Consider the following 23,320-nt stretch of genomic DNA (forward strand, 5'->3'; position numbering starts at 1 on the left):
AGTGTCTTCTCAAACTGACTGTTTTGATGGTTTCTTCAGCTAAGCCAGCTAGAGGGACCTAATTTGTACTAAATAATCAACAGATATTCCATGCTCAGTAAATTAAGTGATTTTTTTTCTCTCTGGGAAGAAAGTTAACATTAGATACCAATTATATTTGGGACCTGAATCTGTTTCCTTTGATGTCAATGTGTGAACAGCACCAGTGGAAACAGAATTCAGCTTTAGGTTCCTTAGAATCCTCTTACATCTCTACGGTAGTTGGGAAATAAAGGAAACAAAGTGAACTGTAGCAATGAACCACAACAATGAAAATCCAATAATGTCATCCACCAGGTAATAATTGTTCTTGTACAATGTAACAGGCTATGAGTAGGCACGTAGTAAATGAGAACAGTGGGAAGAAAGCATGGAAGAAGTCTGCTTCTATTTAGTCTTTGTAGGCTTAAAGCACCTAAGTACTGAGTTCAGCTCTGGGGTTCCTAACATAAGGACATGGACCTGTTGGAGCCAGTCCAGAGGAGGCCACAAAGATGATCAGAGGGCTGGAGCAGCTCTCCTGTGAAGACAGGCTGAGAGAGTTGGGGTTGTTTAGCCTGGAGAAGAGAGGGCTCTGGGGAGACTTTATATCAGCCTTCCAGTACCTAAAGGGGGCTACAAGAAAGCTGGAGAGGGATTTTCTACAAGGGCCTGTTGTGACAGGACAAGGGGGAATGGCTTTAAACGGAAAGAGGGTAGGTTTGGATTAGATATAAGGAAGACATTCTTCATTGTGAAGGTGGTGAGACCCTTGAACAGGTTGCCCAGAGCAGCTGTGGGTGCCCCATCCCTGGAGGTATCCAAGGCCAGGCTGGATGGGGCTTGGAGCAACCTGGTCTGGTGGCAGGTGTCCCTCCCTGTGGCAGGTCCCTTCCAACCCAAACCATTCTATGGTTCTATATATCACATACTTTGAAATTGAAGGCTCCTCAAAGCGATGACATTTATACCCCTTATTCTTTGATAGACAAGTAATCTTTTTTGAGCTTTCTTCTCAATCCATCAAAAAGCAATCAAATTAAAGGAACATCCCTGTAGTCTTGAGGAAGTCACTAGGCCTGTCTTTAAATCCTCTCACCTTCACTCATTTTTAGTATCTTTTTCAAATAAAAATAGGACATGGAAAAGACTTCATTCAAATTCACTGAATTCTTTGAATTCAAATATATTAAAAAATATATTTGAATTCAAAATAATTCTTAAAATAATTTTACATTTTAAATTCTCTTCGAGTCTCTGTTACACTTCTTTAGGACAGGATGTTGATGAGTTTTCCCAAGACATGCAAAAAGAGTATATCATGTATTTCATACAGAGCAAGTAAGGATTTTGTAAAACAGCGACAGAAAAAGATAAAGGGTGTGGACTGTTTTCTGTCTTAAAGGGTGCCAATTATTTTCCATGTTATTTGCTAACCAAACTTCACAAAAAGCCTCTGTTTCCCTGGCAGTGCTCTTCCCAGGACAGCCTGCCAGCCTGAGAGCTCTAGCTTTGAACTGTTTGGGGGAGTCAAAAGAAATCTCATTAAGGACATGTCTCTCCTTTTACCTGAGGCCGTGTTTGTTTTAGGTGAGTATTCTTTGGGAGTTAAGATAAAGGAGGGGCTGAAAGGCCCAGGCAGGCACCCAGCCTGCCACATGCTTTAGAGCATCGAACGCCATGGAGGGTGCAGCTGCAAGTCTCCCACTCCAGGCTGCAGCGGGTGGCATCTGTCACTGCTCCTGGGGTGCCCGGCAGCAGCAGCAGCAGCACCCGCCCCTGCCCCAGCCCAGGGAGCACCCCGAGAGGTAAGGCTGGTGCAAGCACGTTTTTTTCAGCAGCCTTCCTTTCAAAACTCTGACTGTAAGTATCATTTGAATGTAATAATTTCAGCATTGAATAGACAATGGAAAACAATTTCCAACTCCAGAAATATATGTTTCACTTGGAACAGGTATCTTATTCATTTTGCTGGTATTTATTCTTTTCTGACTAATATTTCAGAACTTATATATGGAAGTCAATTAAAATTAAGGTTGCAATAACTGATTAATTATTTTTTTTTATTTACCTTTCGTATCTGAAAGCACTTTTCCATTTTCGTAACTGTAGAGATCTGCTGCACAGCAGTGCAATGGAAAGTACTGTTAAGAAGAGCATCCATAATTGTAGTCTCCCCCACCAAACAAAAGGCAGATGTAGCATCCACCACTGTGTATGCTCTCTTAAGCTAATGAGATCAGATTGCCCATGTCAGTTTAATGCTGGAGTTGCTTACTCAGTAAATAACCAGCCATTCAATGACGGCATGGAATCTGTATTTAGACATACTGTCAGAGAGGGAGGTTTATTTTTTTATTTTGTAGCAGTGCTGCATAAATAAAAAGATTTCAGTATTAATTAAAGCATCATTTGGAGTTCAATGCAGTCACTTTGAGTTGTGAAATCTTAAAGGGAAATAACAGTTAAAAATATGTAAGTGATTGTCTAGTTTGTTTAGTCAGATCGTAGACAGAAGACAAATACTGCCATAGAAATCAGATTTACCAAATCAAAACATGTTGAAAAGAAAAACCCCCACATTATTTTAAAAGATGCTAGCAGAATCTAACAAGAGGAGCCGTACTGTACAGATATTACCACAAAGAATTAACTGTGGGAGCATTATTCTATCTTAATCTTCCAGCAGCCCTGCTTTATGGAGGCCCTGGATGCTCACAGCAAGAGATGGTGAGATGACAGAGAATCAACAAATGGTGAGACTGCATTCTGGAGAAAATAATCCTTATAGAAAACAGGTGAAGAAATTGAAACTTTTTGAATGCAGAAGTGAGACCTGGTCATCTATTCATTTGTTCTTTCAAGCATGTCTTCAGTGTTTGAAAATATGGTTCAAATTACAGTGTTCTGTATGTGATAACGGTTAAGAGTGTCTCTAATTTTGTATCAGATACAGAATCACTATCAATTCTTAATAAGGTGTAGAAAGTAATGCTTACTCAAAACGACCCTTATTTTAACAGCAGTTTTTATTTGCTTAATTATAAAAGAATATCCTCAGTTTGAAAACTCCAGACTACTGTATGTGATATTTTGTATATTAGGGGGAGTTTGAGTGAAAATGGCTTGAAGATTAAATTTAAAAAACATACTTTCAGGTACAGAATTTTACTGAGTTTTTTTGAGAAGGATGTTGCTATAGCTAAACTAGCTAGGAAATAAACAGAAAACTGGATTTTGAAGTAGCTCTTACCACCAACATTTGAAAGGCATCAGGATTATTAGTTTTGCTTACTCAAGTAGGAAGATTTGCCAGGCTCAAAGAACAAAAATAAAGAGAGATTGAAGCACATTCAACATAGGTCCCAATGCTGCAACTTTAAAAAATGTATTGAAATGGTTCTACTCCCATGCCTAGTTCCAAGTAGCTGCGTAAGTTTTTGCCGCATCTGATCTGCAGTTACATCTTCAACTTTTTACCACAGGCTCAGCAGGTTAAGACAACAACTCTCCTTAGCACAAGTCTTTAAAGACTTGCAATTTCTACTATATTCTAGCACATGCAACACCTTTTTACCTTGTAGTTTTTGTCTGCTGCTGATGGAGGTTGTAACTGTACAGATTGGAGGGACTGCCACACTCCTCCCAGCAGGTGCTTTGGGAAAGCCTGTGGAAGAACATCTTTCCAGGCAGTGTTCCAAGCTTTGCCAGAGGCACCTGTAAATTTGCAAGGATGAGAGGAGTCTTACTCTCATGAGATTACACGCTTACAGTGATGATTTCAAGAAGCTAAGGTTTCTGAAATCAGGAAGTTGTGATTTATTACTGAGGTTATGTTTTTGTAGAAAATTTTATTCAACGAGCTCAAAAGCTTTAATTCACACTGGAGCTTCTGCCCACTTGTGTGAGAAAAGAGAACCATTTATGAAGTTTTCCACATTCATGCTAACAGCCTGGCATTGTTTCAAGCCAAACATAAAAGTCGGTTTCAATTGTTTAACATTTCTCCTTCCTACCAGAAGCTTCACAGATCATTCTCATTCATACCTTATGGCCCATCCACACTGCTTCAGCATCCAAGATGCCTCTGTAACTCGGGACCTAATGAGGGCCAAAGGTTTCCATGTGGTTTTTAAGAGGGTCACAACAACTGAGGACAGATGCTTGGATTCTTTGTGTGATGCATAGGTGGGAAGAGGTGCTCCTTAATACATACCTACATACCACAGCTGTGGAAAGCAAGAGGTATCTTCTTCAGCAAAGTTACTGAGGCTTCTAGCAGGTGGCCTTCAAAGATGGATTGAGCACACTGGTTTTGATAGTTAGTTGCATGCTGGCTACTTTTATTTTCTGCAATGTATACATACAAATGCCAATGCTTTACAGATCAGTAGACACTCCAAACGCTGGAGAGTGAAGCAAATAAAAATGTCAGTATCCTCTGTGTGTAATTAAAAAAAAAAAAAAAAAAGTAGTTTAGGAATATATGTATAAGAATCTAACCTGAGAAACTGAAAGATGCAGAGCAAAGCACTAAAAAATGAAAGTACTGGTACAAAAAAATAATATTTTTAGCTCTAATGCCAAGAACATGTACTACAATATACCCTATAGTTACCTCTACATAATATACTTTTCCTTATATAAAAAGTAACACTTTTCCTACTACCTAAATTCAAATACGCCATTATTTATGCCCAAAGAAAAGCCATGAAAAGTAATTTAAAGTTACTATTGCCATATCTACAACATAATACAAATTGAACATTGACCATTTTCTGCTCTATACAAACTGAGTTAGGTTTTGCAGTTAATTGACTTTAATCAGAATTGCTTTTCAGAAATGCTGTGTATAGTCTGTAAAGAAAAAGCATATAAAATGTGTTCAATTAATAAGTATTATTACAGATATAATTATTAAAACCTAACATGTATTCCAAAGAGAAGGCAGTAGAAAATACAGGTCAATAGAGAGAAAAAATACTGTTTTATTTTTTATGTAAATATGAAAGGAGAAAAATAACATATGGTATGTGACACAGATACTATGATCACATCTACAATGTTCAGCCAGATCATGAGTCCATTTTACTAGGTACTGTGGAAACAAAGTAAATTAGTCTCCTGCTTAAACACACAGACACACACAGACACACAGACACACACAGACACACACAGACACACACAGACACACACAGACACACACAGAGAGACACACACAGACACGCGCACACAGCCGCACACACAGACACGCACACACAGAGACACAGGCACACACACACACACACACACACACACACACACAGACACACCCACACCCACACACACACCCCCAACAAAACCCTAACAGCCTGAAGACAAATAATTTTGGCTACAAGACAAACAACTGGGTATGAGAGAAATAGGCCAACATAAAAGATACAGAGAGAATTGTATAGCACTCAGTCCATAGCCGGAGGGGTTTTTGGGGCCCACCAAAATATCCATGCTGAAGCCTCCTTCCTCAGAAAGACAGATGAATTGCCCTGAGAGTAGCAAAGGTTGTCTTTGTTTGTGGCAGAGTGGGTGGTTTCTAGATTCTGTTCACTAGAAGTTCTAGTACAGCAAAGCTAAATCTTCCAATTTTAGGCAACATCAAGTTTATAGCAATAGGAGGAAAAAAGAAGTCTTCTTGTTTGAAGATATAGAAGAGAATACATGCCTACAAGATTAAGTGATAGGGCTCAGTGATTTTGGGACATGCTTTCAGGTTTACATTCCACGTTTATAATCTTAATAGGATTTAGTAACATTAACATTTGCAAATTATTGGGTTTTGTTCTGACCTTAATTTGAAGGAATGTATTCTGTGTATATTTAATTATTATAAATTTTTATTTTTATTCATTTTAATTATTATATTTAAAATACATTTTCCCTACCTACTCTGTTGTATCAAAAATGTTTGGTTTTTTTATTGCTGTTCGCATACAAATATGAGATGCCAGCTGTCTCTTGAGTTTACTGTTTGGACTCGTAACATGCTTGTGTGATCTTTGATTACAGTTAAGCCTGCTGGCTTGAACATTGCAGCTCCAAACTACTAGTTAGCATAGTCAAAGAAGTATTTTATAAAAAAATAACCTCTCAATCCCTTAAAGTAATTGAAAATCCTTTTTTCTTCCCATCAATGAACTTCCATTTGGTGGTATTATTAGCTCAGCAGTTGCTATAGATATTCCATAAGATTTCCATAGGCAAAATGTACAGCTTCATGGCTTTATGGCTCATAAAATGTACAAACTCAAATGCTTTGTTAAGTGTGCAACTATTGGCAGACTGCAGGCACGTATATTCTCTGAAGTACACTCAGAGTAAACCAACATGCAACACAGCAAACAGCAACATTACTGTAGAATTTTACAGTTAACTGTAGAAGAATAAAAGTGAAATCTTCATTTTTAGCCTATTCTAAATAATAAATGTGTCTTTTTACAGTCAGAACTGGGTGGTCAGCTAATAAATTTTAGATCAAAAGGAGCCTTGGGGTTTCAACATCCGGTGAGGTGAGTCAAATCTTATCACTTGGTAAAGGAAAAGTGACACCTTCCAAGACAAGAGATATTGTTTCTTGGGAGAAGTATTTGTCTCTGGAGTATCTCTATTTAGTAATACAGTTTAACTACTCACCAGAGTCCATAGATTTTTATCCCTCTACAAGGAACAATGCCCAGGCTGAACAAAGCCTGAAATGACATGCTAATAACAAAACCAAGAAAAAAGTAGTCTTAAACAATGTTCTTCTGCTTTTCTAAAATATATTTACATTTACTAATATGATAACAAGCCCACAAAGCCCAACTAATTAACATGAACAGCTACTAATGGAATGTGACTTGTTACAGATCTGTGTGTTCAGGTTGCTTAAATTTGCTCTTGGATAAAAGTTGAACTCCAGGTAAAGCTTTTCCTATGCATAGAGGATTCATAAGGGTTTTCACCAACATTTGGATTCTCTAATGCTTAATGACGTAGAAAGTCCCAATCTGGACTTTTGTTTAGAGAAGGAAAACTAATGCAATATCTCTCTTCTTTACAAGGACTTGTTTTTGTAAAAGATGTAGAGGCTAAAATTCTGTGCGACCTTTATCACTGTCAAATGTAATTGAAAACTGGCCGAAGCGGAACTGAGAGGAAAGATGCACACACATATGCACACCGAACAACATATGTATACAGACCACATAAGTTTTGCTTTAGTGGGAAAGCTGGTGAAAACCTGAAATGTGACATTTATGATTTCAATACAAACCAATATGAATTATGAAATAAATCTCTCTCAGTGTGTACCTCATCCTCTACCTGGAGAAACAAAATCCACTAAGACCAACCTCTGTGCAACAGGCAACCCACCCCAATCTTAAATTGGTGTCTTAATCTTAAATCCAGAATCCCAGAACATTCCTCAAGCTTCCCCCAGTTGCATGGGACACTTCCATTCTGAACTGTGCTAAAACCCAACCCAACCCATCTCAAGCATGCATCATTGCCCTGGCAACACTTACCAGGATGGGACCTTAGGCAAAGCCAATACATAATATGCACAAAGCAACTGAGGTAACTTAAAATAAACAGTATGTTTTAGTTAGCAACTTTTATTGTAAAGGACAGGGAACCCTAGGATTTTTCTCTCTCCAAATAAAGATTAAAAATAGGTTTTAATATTCAAGCTAGCTTAGCTGGGAACGCATCACAGTTTTACTCTCTCTCTTACAATATTTTTTCTTATTAGACTTTACTTGCCCAAGTCCAAATCCCAAAAGTTTCTTAATAACATCGGAGAGAAGGTTCTGGCGAGTTTTCCAGTACAAGCTACAATTCACTTCTACAATGATGATGCTGACTCTGAGGAAGATGAAGAAGAAATTGGTTCAGCCTAATAATGAATGGTGGGCAGCCTTAACAAACACAAAATAAAAATTAAAAAAATCAAAAGATAAAAAAAGAATTTTCGGAAACATATGGACAGACATCTGACCAAACAAAGAAATACATCAAAGCTCAAAAGAAAACTGTTTATAACTGTCTTACCAAGAAGAATGAGTCAATGCAACTGGAAACTAAAAGGAAATCCTTTTGTGTTTTGAGAGACTTTTAAATAAAACCCGGAAGCTGAAAGAAAGATTATGAAGTTTAAATTAAGTTAAAGTAACACCAATTGAGAACATTCAGAGCACTGTTCTTAGTTACTATTTTTTACATTGCAGTCCTGATAAAATGAAAATAGGATTGATTATGAGGCAAAACAATATAATGGAGAGCCTCAAAATAACCCAAAGGCTTTGAAACACAATGTTTGAATTTAAGCAAGAAATTATTTAAAATGCAAAGACTATGCTTATTAGCTCCATGGGGCATGTTTATTCTGATAGGAATGCTGTATGCCAAATTGACCTAGCCCACTACCAGTATAACACCCTGTCAAGACAAGTTCTAAATGACAGTTGTGATATTTTCTGGGGTCCTGTCATTCTGTTGTTACCAGATTTCCCCCCTGTAATCAGAAAAGTGCCTTTTTGTCAGTCAGAAAAAAAGCCAGCCTTGATTAAAAACTATGATTTAATGAATCATTGAAACATGCATTATGTGCTATCTTTTTGTCTTCACCACAATATTCAAATACTATTTCTATAGCTTAGTGCACTTTAATCTATGATTTTAATATAACTGACCTGCTGTTGATCCCCATCTAGTGGGATTTGGATGTGTATCTTTCTACTTTGGTACTTCTTTTAAACTGGTGCTCAGGAAGACTTGCGTTACTAATTTTCATAAGCAACTTTAAGCTGTATACAATGTAAACACATTTATTCCAACACTGTTCATCCACTAGAGCAAAACCTGCTTTTTTCATTACAGTTTATTTCAGTCAGAGAATGGGTATAATCTGTCCTGGTTAACCTGTTGTTTGCATAAATTGTGCATGCTCAGAGCGTTTGCTAGTACTTGTCTTGCTATGACAGTATTTTTTAATTAGCTCAAGGATTAGCTATTTGGTCCTACTATGTTTCAGAATTATTATGCTTCAGGCATCTCATCTCTAACCAAAACTGCCAGTTTCCCCGTAAACAAGACAAAGGCAGAATCCAAGGCTCTTGACCTTTTCTGCACTGCTGGTGGTGGTGTAGATAAGGTCAGACAGTTTTAAGAGCCACTTAAAGTGTCTGTCAGATCTTCCTCTTAGTACAATGTCCTGTCAAACAAAGTGATAGTGTTAAAAATTGTAAGTCTAGCAAATTAGGATTCCAAATGAATGAATGTATTAGAATGGAGGATTTAAAAAAAAATCTCAGTAGACAAACCAAAAAGTGGATCTATTAATTAAATTTACACAAGGAGACAGCATCCTATAATATACAGAATTACAGAAACTAGTTGAAATTGTTAACACTGGTGTGACACATGAAAATTCAGCTTTTACATTTCATTCATTCATTATCTCCACATCTTCACTTCCCAACAAAGGGAACTAAAATCCAGACATTCTATTTAAAGGTCTTCCAGTTCTCATACAAGATATCCTAAAATTATTTATGCTTCAGCTTCATCATTATTCAGTCTGTAGCAACTGAACAAAAAATCATCCAAGATCACTTACCAGGTTCGTGATAACATATTCCCGCCAATGGTGAAATTGCTATGCATTAAGCCTCAACTTCTTCCTTGCAAGAAGCTCTAGTCTCCATCAGGGCTCAGCTGAGTTCACTCCCAACATCTGGAGTTCTGCCCTCACACCCTGGAGTCCCAAACAAGGCTTTTTCTTACCTTTTAAGACACCTCTGTGTGCATCCCTGCTGCCAGTTTAATCTGTACTGTGACACCAGCCTGGTTGCTGCTGAATTGCTCAGGCCTCCATTGAGGATTACTGGATGTCTGGAGGGATGTGTTGAGGGAACCACCTCCATCCCCTGCGAAAACGGTGGTTACCACACAATCCCCAACGGCACAGCGCTCCCTAACACACATACACTGATGAGCCATTTCCCTTACAAAGATATTATCACCACTTAAGGGTCCATTATGTAAAAGGAACACTCCATAGGTTCTTCCTTGCTAATCCTTACCTTTCTGTAGAGACCATATGCTGCCTGGTACTTCCTTCTGTACAGCTTCTCTGCCTGCCGTGCAGATGCCCAGCAGTGGGCTGTGGTTACTGTTTAGAAAAGCATCAGATGAGACCAGTGCATGCCTGTGGACACAGATGCCCAGTAAGAGCTGGTGTTAACTATTGTTGCATGACAGCAGTGAGGAACTAATATCTGCAGGAGGTAAGTAGAGTCCAGCATCAGTTGCAACTGAGACTGATCTTCCCGCATTAAGGAGAGGTTTTGAGCTGGAGGGATTAGCATCAACAGGTGGGACTATGTGTTGATGCTGAGGACTGGTTATTAACTCCAGACTTAAATCTTCAAAAGCCCTACCCAAAACCACACAAACTGCAGCTTGGATAACCAGGAGAAGTTACCACGTTTTCAGAAAGACAGAGCTTTTCAAGATCTGTGTCTAGTTAATGCTCATCTTCAGCATCAACACATCACCTTCCAGGCACTCACTTGTGTGGAGCTTTGTTATCCTGTCCTGTGCTCTCACTAGCTGGTGGTCAACCAGTCTGGGGTGGCAAGTGGCTCATGCAGATCTGTGAAAAATCCTCCTGGATTTTTTGGCAGCAGCATGCCAGAACACTGCCAGGTTCTAAGTCAATTTTTGGTTTGTGAAGTCTACTCAGTAGTGTACTAACCATTTTTCAGGAGTTCTGGTAAAGAACCTTTGGCCTATTGAAGTTTTATATGGGGTAACTAGTAAAACAAATGACATGAGAACAGATACAGTGTAGACAGTGGCCATACATACTAACAGAACTACCACATCATGACTGGATGGGGCATCTTATTTCAAGTTTCCTGGTAACATGCCCAGGCAGAATCTGAACATTTTTAACTTGTCCAGAATTTCCAGACCTACAGCAAACCAAGTGGGACAGTAGCTCCATTAAAATTATTCCGAGGCAGAAAAGAAGAGCCGTTTTAGACAAATACTGGAGGTTTGGAAATCCCAGACAAGTGGCCACTGAATAAATGCAGATCAACTACCCATAATGTGAGCCATAAGTCTGCTGTAGCCTAGAAAATTAGATGAATACTTGACATGAATGCAATAAAAAGAGAGGGGGGAAAGGATGATCAAGTACACAGTTTACACAAACAAAACAGATCAGAACTCTTCAGCCTGCAAAACTGTGTAAGACAATTTAGTATATAACTGTTGGAAGAAGGGTTCGCCGGAGTCAAGAAGATGCTCAATATGAGTTATGCATCTTGCTCAACCTTATTAGTTTCTAACACTACTTATATAGAACCGATACACATGCATATTCGTAAAGCAGAAATATAACTGGTTAGTAGTCTTTAAACACGTGCGGTTCTCACACCCCTAATTATCATGACTAAAATAAGGATTCTATCCATGTAGCTAATTGTGTTGCTGTGCTTCAGCCTTGTAGTTTGTTACTCCCTATTTTCCCATACCGGTCCCTATCTTTCTTGGCCCTGCACCAGCTTTCCCAGCAGCTGTATCTTGTTACAGCCACGGCCTGTTGGCACAACATAATTACTTGGTCTCAGGATGCAAGAATAGCTCAAGGCTACCTTTCTTGTTAACTCCATCACAGCAACTTCAGTACAATTCTGATTACAGGCCTATTCTAATACCAGGCCTGGATTGCGCAGATCTTCAGAGATTCTAAGGCCATGCTTCTGCAGCCATTCTTCTACATATAACCATACTCTCTAACATCTTGAGTGGTTTGGAGATAGCGGAGAATGATTGAACATCAAATGAAAATAATGAGCAGTGAGTTTAAAACAAAAGGAAGCACTTAACCCAACTTGTAACTACACTGTGATGTTGTTGAAACTAAAAGTTTACCTACTTACAAAAAGTAAATGAAAGATTTTAATTAAAAAAAATACAAATATACTACATCTGGCTCAGAAGTTTCACATTGTTGCAGGCTGGGGAAGCATTCTGGGGAAATATTACCAGCTTCTTGCCCTAATCTTTGCTCTTACTATTATAGCAGGTGCTATTGCCAGTGCCAGAAGCAGGGTATTAGCTGTATTTATCTTCAGTCTCCCACAAAACAGCCATTTTAATATTCATAAATGTGCTACATCCTGGATACATCAGATGTAGATTTAATGACCTAAGCAAGTGTTACAAATCCACAACTCTGAAACAGAAAAAAGTATCTTCAGTGTGTTCTTTAAAACAGTAGAACATACAGAGTTATTAGAAAAAATACAATTGGATAATGCATGACAGTCTTACCAAAGGCTGTTAGAAATACCAAATCATCTTGCACATCTGCTGAGGTCTGACAACATTGAAGCAGCCTCTACTGATTCAATTTCTCAGTCTCTGCTACACATTCCATTTGGTTTCCCCTGTATTGTCACATTTAACTTTCAAATTAAGGTAATATTACTGTACTATTTACTTGATTTGCAATATTTAACTATAGCCATTAGAGAAAGCAAAAACTGTATTATCCTCTTCCCTTCAAGCCAGCATTTATTTTTTGTTGAGTAACTCTTTTCATGGTACAATGTCAACATACTCTTATTTGCACACTTAAATAAAATGTGCATTGTGATCCCTTAACAGTTTGTTAATAATTAAGAGAAGACTAGAAGTGAACTAATCTCTGTTATTCAACTGCAGTTAATTTTCAGTTTTCAGTTCTGGTTTGTTACTTCATCTACAATTTGACCTTGCTAAATTTTCAGTGACCTTAGAGTCATACATCACTTACAGGAAAAAGATAACAAAGCATCCCCAAATAATGAGTTTATCGTGAGTTTACTACTTCAAAGACAAGACTAGAAACACAGCATTTAACAGATCAAACTGTTGGCTCACGATCTCTGTTCCACAGAAGTTCCCGCAGCAGCTCAACAGCTGCAACATTTCCAGTAAATGCTACCTTTCATTTTCCATTCTCTAAAATTATGATAGTAAAAGACAAGTTAATGTTCCACTGGTACATGAATGCTGGAGAAGTATCCAGACAACACCTACAATTTTGTATTTCTATTTTATGTATTCACATAAAAAAATCAAAATTAAAGTATATTCATAAAACAATCTTGAATTCTACTTCCAAGCTCTTGGAGGATACATATACCAAAGGGAAGCACATCCTCTCATGTCCAGTGTTCTTTCCAAATACAGTGCAGTAATAATTTGGTTTAAGAGAAAAAGAACTATCATGGGAACAATTTTCTTTCTAGGCTACATCTATACTGAAAGAATGCCAACAGTAGCAGGACTACATTGCCGCAACTGAGAAAAAGGCAACCTTCACTACAGCAGTTTTAAAAGCTCCAGAGAAAAAATCCATCCAATTCACTGAAAGAATTTTAAGTACACTCCGTATAATCATGATTTCCAGACTGGATTAATCTATCTAGCTGCTTTTAGCAAAAGGCTGAGAATTAAGTTGATACATAAGCTGCACAGCATACCAACAAAATTTACTTTGGCAATCTCTCCGTAAGGAAACTGGCAGAAGCAGACTAAATGCTTCCAAAACTTTCTCTTCAGAATACGGTTCAATTCATGAATAGAGGGAAAGATACAAAACCCCCCATTCATCTCAGTCGTTTTTAGAGCTGACTGGAAATCTAACAGTACAGCAGCAAGCAGGACTTTGCATTAAACATTTTAGCCACTCAGACTCAAGTGCCCGTGGAAAAGGTGCATTATGGAACAAAATGTATTTACACAAAATTATTTATTAACTGTTCTGTTTGTAGGTCAGAAATACTTTATTATTTACACACACAAGTGAAACTGAAGTCCACTGCCTGGTAAAGAAATCAAGTATTCAAAAAGTCTTTTTCGAAAGAGATTTAGTGGTGAGTTTCTCACTGTACCTGTAGGTGGGAGCTTTGGCATGAATGTTAATTAAGTATTAGAAAAACACTGTATTAGGGTAAAAATCTTATCGCTTCCTATCACTCTTATAAAACATGAATTGCTACAGATACAGCCAAGACGTGTAACAAATCCACTGGTTTTTTTGTGAAGAAAGCTGAAGCAGGGGAGCAGAGTAAGAACTGAACACTATTTAGACCATCTCACCATTACCTCCATTCTCAGATTTAAGTTTTGTCAGAGATTGAAAGTTCACTGTTTCTATATTTATGATCTCTTCGTTAAGGTAGCTTTTCAGCCTAAGTTTTCCTGACTTAACTTACAGCATGTCAAGGCACACTAAAAAGAACAAAACCTGTAAGTATTAACTTTACCACCATCTTTCCTTGTGTACACTTTACTTGCCATTGGTGGTAGAGTTGCATTTTTAATGTCTGTAGATGACCTAGCTCAGAGGTGTACCCATGGAAAACCAGAGTACCAGAAAGGGATCTACACTATGGAACTAAAACATACATATATTTTTCCTGCTCCGGCTCAGAAAAGCTCCAGGCACACCACCTGCATTGGGGGCAGTATGACCCCCTCTGATTTGGGGCAATTTTTATCTTTACAGCAGCAACAGTATAAACATTTAAAATTACAGCTGATTTATATGAGAGGGTCTTTGACTGTATTTAATGATACCTGAACTTTTGCCATAAAAATATCAAGACTAATATAATTTGCTACTCACCTTTTAGCCTATTCTCCTCCCTCTTGCAATCAAAATGGTTATTTTAAAGATCACCAAATCAAGCTAGCAGCATTCCATAGTAGATTGACACAGATCTGGCAACCACAGCTCTATTACTTCCTTTGACATACAACCTTTTAATTTGAAACAGTGCACTTTTCTTATTTTTTTTATGACAGGTTTATACACACATTCATTTAAATACCATTTGGGGGGCAGGGGGGAACCTGTCTTACAAGATTACTTTTATAGCAAGATGCGTAATATACCATCAGCCTGCAATATGATAAAAACCGCAGAAGATTCCTAGAAAGTCATTAAAAACCAAGGCTGAAGTTTCATCATTCTGTTTATTTCAGCAGGGACAATGCAGTTGGTCTAACTCTACTAGTTACTCCTGGTTGTGCTACAACAATACACTATCAGTAAGTCAGAAGGGTGAAAATGAGGGCAAATTTAGGGTTTTGCCTTTATTTATTTAGTTTTTCCTCAGTCTCTGAGAAGAATGGATACCTGATATACAGTCTTTGAACAGGTATGTTTTGTAAAGAAAGGCACTATTAGCAACACAGTTCAACCATTTCAGGTTTTTTGGAATAATACCCAAGGCAAAATCTATATAAATCCTACTAAATAACAACAGCTGTAGCGTGCTGTACATTTAGAAAATGCAGAATCACTCTTCTCTTTGCTGGCAGAGTTATGCATCTTTTCCTTAATCACAGTCATAAGCAAGATCATGAAATGATGGGTCCCAAACACCTGCAATTCCCTAAAATATATTTATTAGCCCACATACACTGTGTTATCTGGTTTTATTTTGATCACAGAGGCAATTTCTGAAGTGTCAAACCCTACTCCTAAGTTGAAGAGAAGGTCACTATAGTGTCTTTGAAGCACTGCTACACAGTAGTGACAGAAAAGCAAAGATTGAGTTTCATGCCTGCCAAGTTTTACTAAAACAAATGGCCCCATTTTGCCTACTCACTCAGGTATCTCTGTTAGTTTTCCCATAATTGTGAAGTCTGCAGTTAAATGAAATGGCAGATTCATCACTGATACAATCTTTGTCCAAGGTTTACAGTCCTTTAATTTGTGTGCTTTCAGGGCTTGAGGGCATTTTCCAGTAGCTTTTCTTTATCCTGAAGGGATTTGGGTATCCTTAACAGGGGACTGAATTAATCCTTACATCAAATGGTACCAGAAACGTGACCTTCATTTGTTAATTTAGAATTAAAAACAAAATTGCTTTCTCAGAAAGCAAAAGGAACATAGAACATAGGTAGAAATTATACAGAAAAAAAAGACTACAGTCAATACTTCTGTGTCTACAACGTGATTAGAGAATTAATGAAAGAGTAAACATCTTAATATCTGTTGATCATAAAATCTTGAATTCACCCTGTATATGGGTGTTTGAGCATGTAAATTAAAATTAACAGAAGGGCAAAATCATGGCAGGAGGGTGAAACACTAGCAACTTGGGACAAAGTAAAACCCAGAACTTCACAAAGAAGTCTACAACTATCAAACAAAAAATAATTTGGCTTAGGTACAAACACTCAATTCTTATGAAATGCCCACCACCACCAATATACCTAAAACCTACTATGTTAGAATGAAACGTTGAAGAGCATTTTTTCCTTCATTAAGAAGTTTTTCTCCTATACATAATACTTAGTATGTTTTTTTTCTTCAAATGCAGGAGGAAAAAATAGCAAACTACTGAAGACCAGAGGACCAAGAAGCTACAAATTTCTTACTCATACCAGACTGACTGTTACCAAGTCTTAAGACTTCCCACAGCAGCTGATGGTTGTTTTGACTGATTTCTAAAGAACTGGCATAAAATTCTTCACAGAATTTTTTTTTCTTTTTTATCTTTTAATGAAATAGTGATGTTTTTAACTAAGTTCTCTGCTGGTCCGAAGTTGGCTTATAGACCTAACAAACAATAACAAGACTCTACTGACTTTTTTATAACCAAACCAAATAACCTTGACTACTGAAGATAACTGGGTTTGTCTCTTTGAAGAAAGTAAATAAAAAATGGGTCTCTGCTCAGTAATGCAGACATGAAAGAAAAGGCACCGTTTAAGAATCTGAACCACTGCCATAAAAAGTTACTGTGCTTTGTGCCATAACCTAGACAATAAGATGGACTTCTTGGTTCCTTTATTTCCACAAATTTCCTTGAGCATAGTTTTCAGTATTCTTAAGAACTGTTAAAAAAAAAAAAGTAATTTCAAGACCTGTTTCAGAAAATCTTCACAACCTACCTTCCTTATTCCTGGTGATCTTGTTATTTCCATAAACCCACCAATTTGGGGGGGTGGGGTGGGGTGGAAAATCAACATATTTTGCTGAATAAAGAATTATGTAAATAAAATTGGACCACTACACACCTTTACCCAGGGCAAATACAGAACCACAGAAAAATGGCTAAATATAACAAAAAAAATAGCCACATTTTATTAATATTTACAAATGAAAACCGTATATCTACAATGTAAACACTTCAAATTAACATCACTTGTAAAAAGAAGTTCCTCAAGCATTTGACTAGCAGAACACATTTTCTCTCCTTGAATTCAACAGGAAATAGGTTAAGCTGTGTCCAAAAGCTCTTTTCCTTTCACTCTCACAGGGAAATTACAAGCAGAAATCTACAAGTAATAGAATACTATTCTAAACTCACAAGGATGGTTAGCTATTTTCTGGTTTTTGTTATTTTAAAGCAATTTTCTGTTGCATTAAAGGGGAATGGAGTAATTTAGCAGGAAATAACCTCCCCCTCCCCGCCTTCCAACTCTGCTTACCAAGGTGAGAGGTTGGGTGCAGCTAGGGTTAAATTCTAGGCGATGTTCAATTTACCACTACCAGACCAGTTGCATTTCATATGTATATTAAACTACCATGGGTCTGGATACACTGGTACCAGCCTGCACTGCCAGTCCAGTCGTGCTCATGAACTAGCACGGCCACACTCTAAGGTATAGTTGCATTCAATGAGAAACTGTGATGATTAAAACAAGATTAATGTGACATAATTCTCATGCCAATGCAGATTATTAAGGCACATGCATAGTAATAAAATCAAGCCATCTCAACGAAACATGTTAACATAAATTTAGTTTGGAGGTCAGAGAGAAAACTTTGTTCTACAGCAGAAAGAGGGTTATTTAGCTTAGAGAGTTTTGGTTTTCCTTATGTAACACTTCCACTAATCCTTTATTCAAACAGATCCTAATAACAACTATCTGCTATTGCAGATTCCTTTATCAGGAAGGAAAAACATTCTGTTTACTTCACTGATGGGAATATCCCTCAATGCTGGAATTGCTTCTTCTTGAAATTTCTTCTGTTGCTGTTTTTTTGCATAGTTATCTACAGGAGACAACGAGAACATTTCATGTATTAAAGACTTTTCTTTCAAGAAATTCATATAATGGAACACTATAAATTCAGCTACTATAACTGATGCTGAAAATCCCATCTTGCTGAGGTATAACGAGACAGTCATCAGAAATGCTTTACATCATCAACATATTATCAGAGCCCCTGAAAAAATCAACCCTACCCTTCTGCTGAAATCACTGCCTGGGACTTTGCTTGCCTTAAGATGCCATATGACATTAAGCCATAACAACCCAAAGACAAAAAGAACAAACAAACAAAAAAACCCACAGTGAATAGCTCAGTCTGTAGTTTAAACACCTGTACTAGGATTTCTGCCGAGAGATGCTGTCCACCCTCCCTTCATCTTGGCTGCTTGTTCCCATCACCACACAACAACCATTCCTCTAACAGCATAAACATTTTTACAGGTGCACTCTGAACACACATTACCAAACTGTTTCCTCTGAAAAAGAAAACTTTCTAATAGTTGTTTTTCAAACAGAGTAGGTCCCCCATCCCACCTGCCATACAGCCAAACTGTTAGGTTGACATCAAACAAGCGGGTGACATGAGAGTGTGAATGAACAGCCAGGAACACAAAGATGACTAAAGGGCAGTTCTTGACAGAAGCACTGGAGTAATGCATTTGAACTGCAGCCTTGACTGATTTTTTTCCTTAGCAGTTCAGTGTAATTTAATGCAACGAACACAGCTTGTTAAAACAATGCAACTTCAGCAGTCAGCAATAGGCAACTTCCTTGACAAATTTTAGAGTCTGCATGTTTTGTAACAAAAATGGCCACCTGCAAATAGTGGTGGAATTCCTCATGTGGAGAAAGATGCCTGGAGAATATTGTGAATGCTTAGAACATGTCTCCTTGACAGGAGTAAAGTCTACAAAAAAGCTGAGAGAAAAACCTGAAGAACAGCTGTTTTTTTAGACAGGGAATCACTAACATATCTGATCAGGCCTCAATACTGCAGCATCCACCTTTGCATCACCTTGACTCCTGCATGCCTTCCCACTTCTGCTGCTGCCAGGTAGGTACTCACCTCCTTCCTCCCGTGACACTCACTGGTTTGTAATGCAAGGTGCATGGCAGGGAGATCTTCACATGCCTAAGCCCTGTTCCTCTAATGTGGTCTGTTCTACTAATAAAGTACGCTCTACTAGTTGCAAACCCCTGCCATAAGATGGCAAAGAGGGAACAGTCAGGCTTGTGGCTATCATTTCACTCCAGTACTTTCAAGAACTTTTCTACATCAAAATATTTAAAGGCATAAATTTGGTTTATATTATATGTAGCTACATTATATGTATTTACAGAAATTACCAGTTAAGTGTCAAAATCTTAAAAAACACCAGTAAAATTACCTGTAATGGTATGCGTTGAGTTCAGTGGAGCTGTACTCATCATGTTAATACCAAAAAGTAATATATAACCAATTCCTATAGCAACTAGTAGGTACGCTGGCAGAGCAACTGCCCAGTATCTGAGGAAAAAGATTAACAAATAACAAAAGATTAACAATAACAAATACCTAATGATATAACAGGTTTAATATAGTGGTTGTTACTGTATCCAGCACAAACTTAGCCAAGAAGAAAAAGAAACACTTCTGAATATAGACCCTGACCTCTCCCAAGATCACTGACTGCAGGGTCACTGTAGCTAGTTTGGTATAAACCACCAAACAGATTCCCTACAGAAGGTTTTTGTTTTTTTAATTATGGTTTAAAGTTTACTGTATTTTCATTGGCAAACTTCCTGAAAACAAAATGTCAAATTTATCACAGAACACTCAAATACTATTTATTTCATTACATAATGAAAAATGCTCATCATAGCTACTTATCTACATTAAAAAAGTGCTTCACAAAGATTGGTCCTTTATCAACAGGAAAAAATGGATTAAATACAATGTCAGTACTTAAAAAAAAGTTTTGTAATTTGAAAATAATTCAGGGTGTTCTACACTTACACATATTCAGGCTAAAGTAAAGGGTTTAATTGGTTGAACTTACTTTTGAGGCCAGTATGTTAGTCCCAATGAGAACAGCCAAGTTTCAGGAACATATGCCCAGATAAGATACAATACTGCACAAAAGAATTAAAGAGTCATAATAGTACAACTGATACTGTTTTAGACTTACTCCCTAAGTTTAAGAGCAATACTTCTCTACTGATACATGCTGAGATAGTACTTGGCTTTTACACTATTTAAACCAAAACAGCTCTACCAAAAACATTGTAGAATATGCCTCTCAGACACAAAAACTACCCAATATGGGGGCAATGTTTTGCAGCTGGTTACATGATACGATTTTTATATCTGCTTTAACATTTAGTTTCTGATTTCCTGTGTAGAGAGACAAGAATTACTAGCAAGTTGAACTGCAGAACAAAAAACCCGCAGCAAAAGGATGCCAAATGACTCTGACAAAAGTATTAAAGCAAAAAACGGTAACACAGCGGGTCATATGGTTGAAAGAAAAGCTGGTAGAATTGCAGTGCTTGGATGGAACTGTTCAGCAGAAGCTACTGGAAATACTTTCTGATTCTTGACAAGCTAATCATTTTCATGCCAACAAAACAAATACTAAGAAATTTTTCTCCCTCACAACAAATCCAGAGAAAGGTTTAAAAAAATGCGAGGTCAAAAAGTTAGCAACCAGTGACACAAGGTATGGAGCCACAGTGGCTTCCTGTGAGAGGCACATTTCATTTTGACTTACTTCCCAAGGGTGAGAAACTTACAGTAGGATCCTAGTTTATTATTCGACTGCAATATATTTGCTGCATCTTTTCTTATGTTGAAAAAGCATTCTCAGCCTCTCAAGCCTTGGTCCTGCATGGGCACACAAGACACCCCCAGTGAAATGCTAAAGCACCTGTCATACCAGCAAAGATATGCAGGTGTAACGCGAATAATTTTCCATTGCTGTTGACCAGATTGACATAATTTACTGCATTTGTTTTCCCCAGTGTTTGGGTAGGGAAAGTTAAACTACTGTTTAGTGACAATGTATGCAATTCAAGTAAAAAAGTTACTAAAATGAGAATACAGAGAATTTTTCAAACACCTTGACTCCATTAATATTACTAAGGATCCCATAGTAAGATTAAAGACAAAACATGAGGAAATGACAAAAGGCAACGACACATCTTTGCAACAACTGACAGGTCCAGCAAGTAACACTCACTCAGTTCACCATGTGCCCTTGCAACAGGGTGCTAATACAATTCTGACCCGTTCCAGCCAGCCTTATCAGAGCTACACTTGCCTCCGAAACAAAGCCACACTGCCTGGTGGGGTACTCGGTACCCAGTATACTTACTAAAGCCAAACCACGATCCTAAAAAAAGAGCAAATCCATATATTGCCCTTTCTGGCAAAGGGGCTGGAGAGTTTTCAACCATAGCGGTCTCTTCCCTTTAACCCGGGGTGGTGGGGGGTGGGGGGGTGGCAGGCGGGGACACACGGTAAGAAGCTGTTAGAGGCTTCCCGGCAAGTTCCTCCCGGAACCCGCCGGTATTCCCCAGTGCGGGAACCGAGGCCGCACACGCCGCCGGTGCTGCCGCCCAGCCCGCGCAGGCAGGCGGCCCCGCTCCCCTCAGCCCCGGTGAGGGGCCTCAGCGCAGGCGCCTGCCCAGCGCCACCCGTGGCCGCCACCAGAGGCCGCGGCCTAGCCTGGGGAGGAAACCATACTCAGGACACCCTCCCCCGCAGCCGGAGGGAGGCGGAAGCGCCCAGCCGCCCCGCCCCCGTTCCCGTCCCGGTCCCGGTGCCGCGCCGCCGCCCCCCCGCCGGGCCGCACATGCGCGGGCGCAGGGGGCCGCCCGCCCCGCCAGCTCCGTGCAGCGGGCGCGTGCGCACAGCCCCTGAGCACGCGGCAGGCGGGGACCGCCGGCTGCTCCGCGCGCGTTGGCTCGCTCCCGTGACGTCAGGCGGGAAGTAGCCAGTAGCCAGCGCCCGGCGGGGCGGGGCGGGGGTGCCGGCGCGCGTAGCGGGCGGGTGGGAGGGGCTCGCTGAGGGAGCGGGGAGCGGCCGCGGCCCTACGGAGGCGGGGGGGAGCGCGGCGGGCGGCTGAGGGGGGTCGGCGAGTGAAGGCGCGGCGGACGCTGGGTGCTCCCACCGCTTCGTGCCTCCGCTTCGTCAGTAGGGCTGGGGCTGAGGCTGGGAAGGTGGCGCCCGTCTCTCCCGAGTCCCCCGGCAGTGTGACAGCCGGCCCGGCCCGCCTGGGGCGGGGAGCGGTGCTGTCGGCCACGGGAGCCGCGGCGCAGCCTCTCCGGGTCGCTGGAGCCCTTTGCCGCGGGGAAGACCGGGCACGGGCAAGGCTGGCTCGGCGGAAAACGCATGGCTGCGACACGTCAGTGGCGAGCCTCGAGGCTTCCGGAGGCTTAACGGCAGCGGGGAGCCCGGCCGGCCCCCGCCACGCTGCGGCGGGGCTGTCGCGGACGGACGCGGCCCGGTGGGGGCTGCCCGGCGCAGCGGGCTGGGCGTTCGGCTCCGCGCTCCCGGGGCGCGGCAGCGGCTCCCGCGATGGGCCCCCTGACCCAGCCGGTGCAAACCGCCGTTCCCGCTCCTGCCTGTCCCGTGTGAGGTAGCGTGCTGGAGTACTGTCGGGCGCCAGGGACTGGGGAGGCTTTTGAGTTCGTCGATTTAATTAACATTTAACTGATGCTTTAGGTTACTGTTTGAAACCTTAACCTATGCTATGTAAAAGTAACACCTCTTCTGTAAAACTCCTGTAAAGTGTAATTCAGTGTTGCGGTCATTTCAAGTTGCGCAAAGCACGCATTACTTGCCTCCTGCTTTCCCTTTGTGTATTTCACATAATCCTTTTCTTTCAGGATCAGATACCATGGGGGTGAACCTATATCCGAATCCGACTTGGCAGCCTTGGCTTTTTATGTTGATGATAAATCTTGCTGCGAATCGGTAAGTAGGTTTGAAACTAGGTGAAGAGCTTGCAGGGTGTTCTGATCTGTTGTAGAATAATTGCTGGTGTTGATTCATTGGAACTGATGCAAAGGTACCTTATATCACTGTATGATAGTCACTTGCAAGAGTACTAAATCGGGGTGGAGCATAGAGACCGCATCATCTATCAGGCAAGTTTTACTGAATACGTATACAACTATGTAAAACTGGACAGTGATGCATAGGTTCTATTAGCAGAACTTGACC

General features: G+C 39.8%; 3 protein-coding genes across 3 annotated transcripts in view; 2 read left to right on the top strand and 1 right to left on the bottom strand.

Moving 5' to 3' along the window:
* Positions 1 to 322: 322 nt before the first annotated feature.
* On the top strand, positions 323 to 17,882 carry RIPPLY3 (ripply transcriptional repressor 3; the record flags this gene model as incomplete). Its single annotated transcript, XM_080377670.1, has 4 exons — positions 323 to 336; positions 2,705 to 2,774; positions 6,496 to 6,563; positions 7,790 to 17,882. 4 exons carry the CDS (start codon positions 323 to 325, stop codon positions 7,935 to 7,937), a joined length of 300 nt encoding a protein of 99 aa, XP_080233796.1. The 3' UTR covers positions 7,938 to 17,882.
* PIGP (phosphatidylinositol glycan anchor biosynthesis class P) lies at positions 17,835 to 22,022 on the bottom strand. The gene is made up of 4 exons (XM_080376263.1): positions 21,468 to 22,022; positions 20,154 to 20,226; positions 19,503 to 19,621; positions 17,835 to 18,115 (listed from the first exon to the last, which is right to left on the bottom strand). The coding sequence occupies exons 1-4, from the start codon at positions 21,547 to 21,549 to the stop codon at positions 17,985 to 17,987; spliced, it is 405 nt and encodes a 134-aa protein (XP_080232389.1). The 5' UTR covers positions 21,550 to 22,022; the 3' UTR covers positions 17,835 to 17,984.
* Positions 22,023 to 22,152: 130 nt separating this feature from the next.
* Positions 22,153 to 23,320, top strand: part of TTC3 (tetratricopeptide repeat domain 3) — a gene marked incomplete at its 5' end in the record, with an annotated part of 68,490 nt that continues 67,322 nt past the window's right edge. Inside the window, 2 exons of the mRNA XM_080377671.1 lie at positions 22,153 to 22,733; positions 22,984 to 23,071. Coding sequence (XP_080233797.1) covers positions 22,153 to 22,733; positions 22,984 to 23,071 — 669 coding nt within the window. The remainder of the gene's footprint in view (positions 22,734 to 22,983; positions 23,072 to 23,320) is intronic.

This window comes from Falco punctatus (assembly GCF_963210335.1).
Source record: "Falco punctatus genome assembly, chromosome: 2".
In the NCBI taxonomy this organism is placed as follows: Eukaryota; Metazoa; Chordata; class Aves; order Falconiformes; family Falconidae; genus Falco; species Falco punctatus.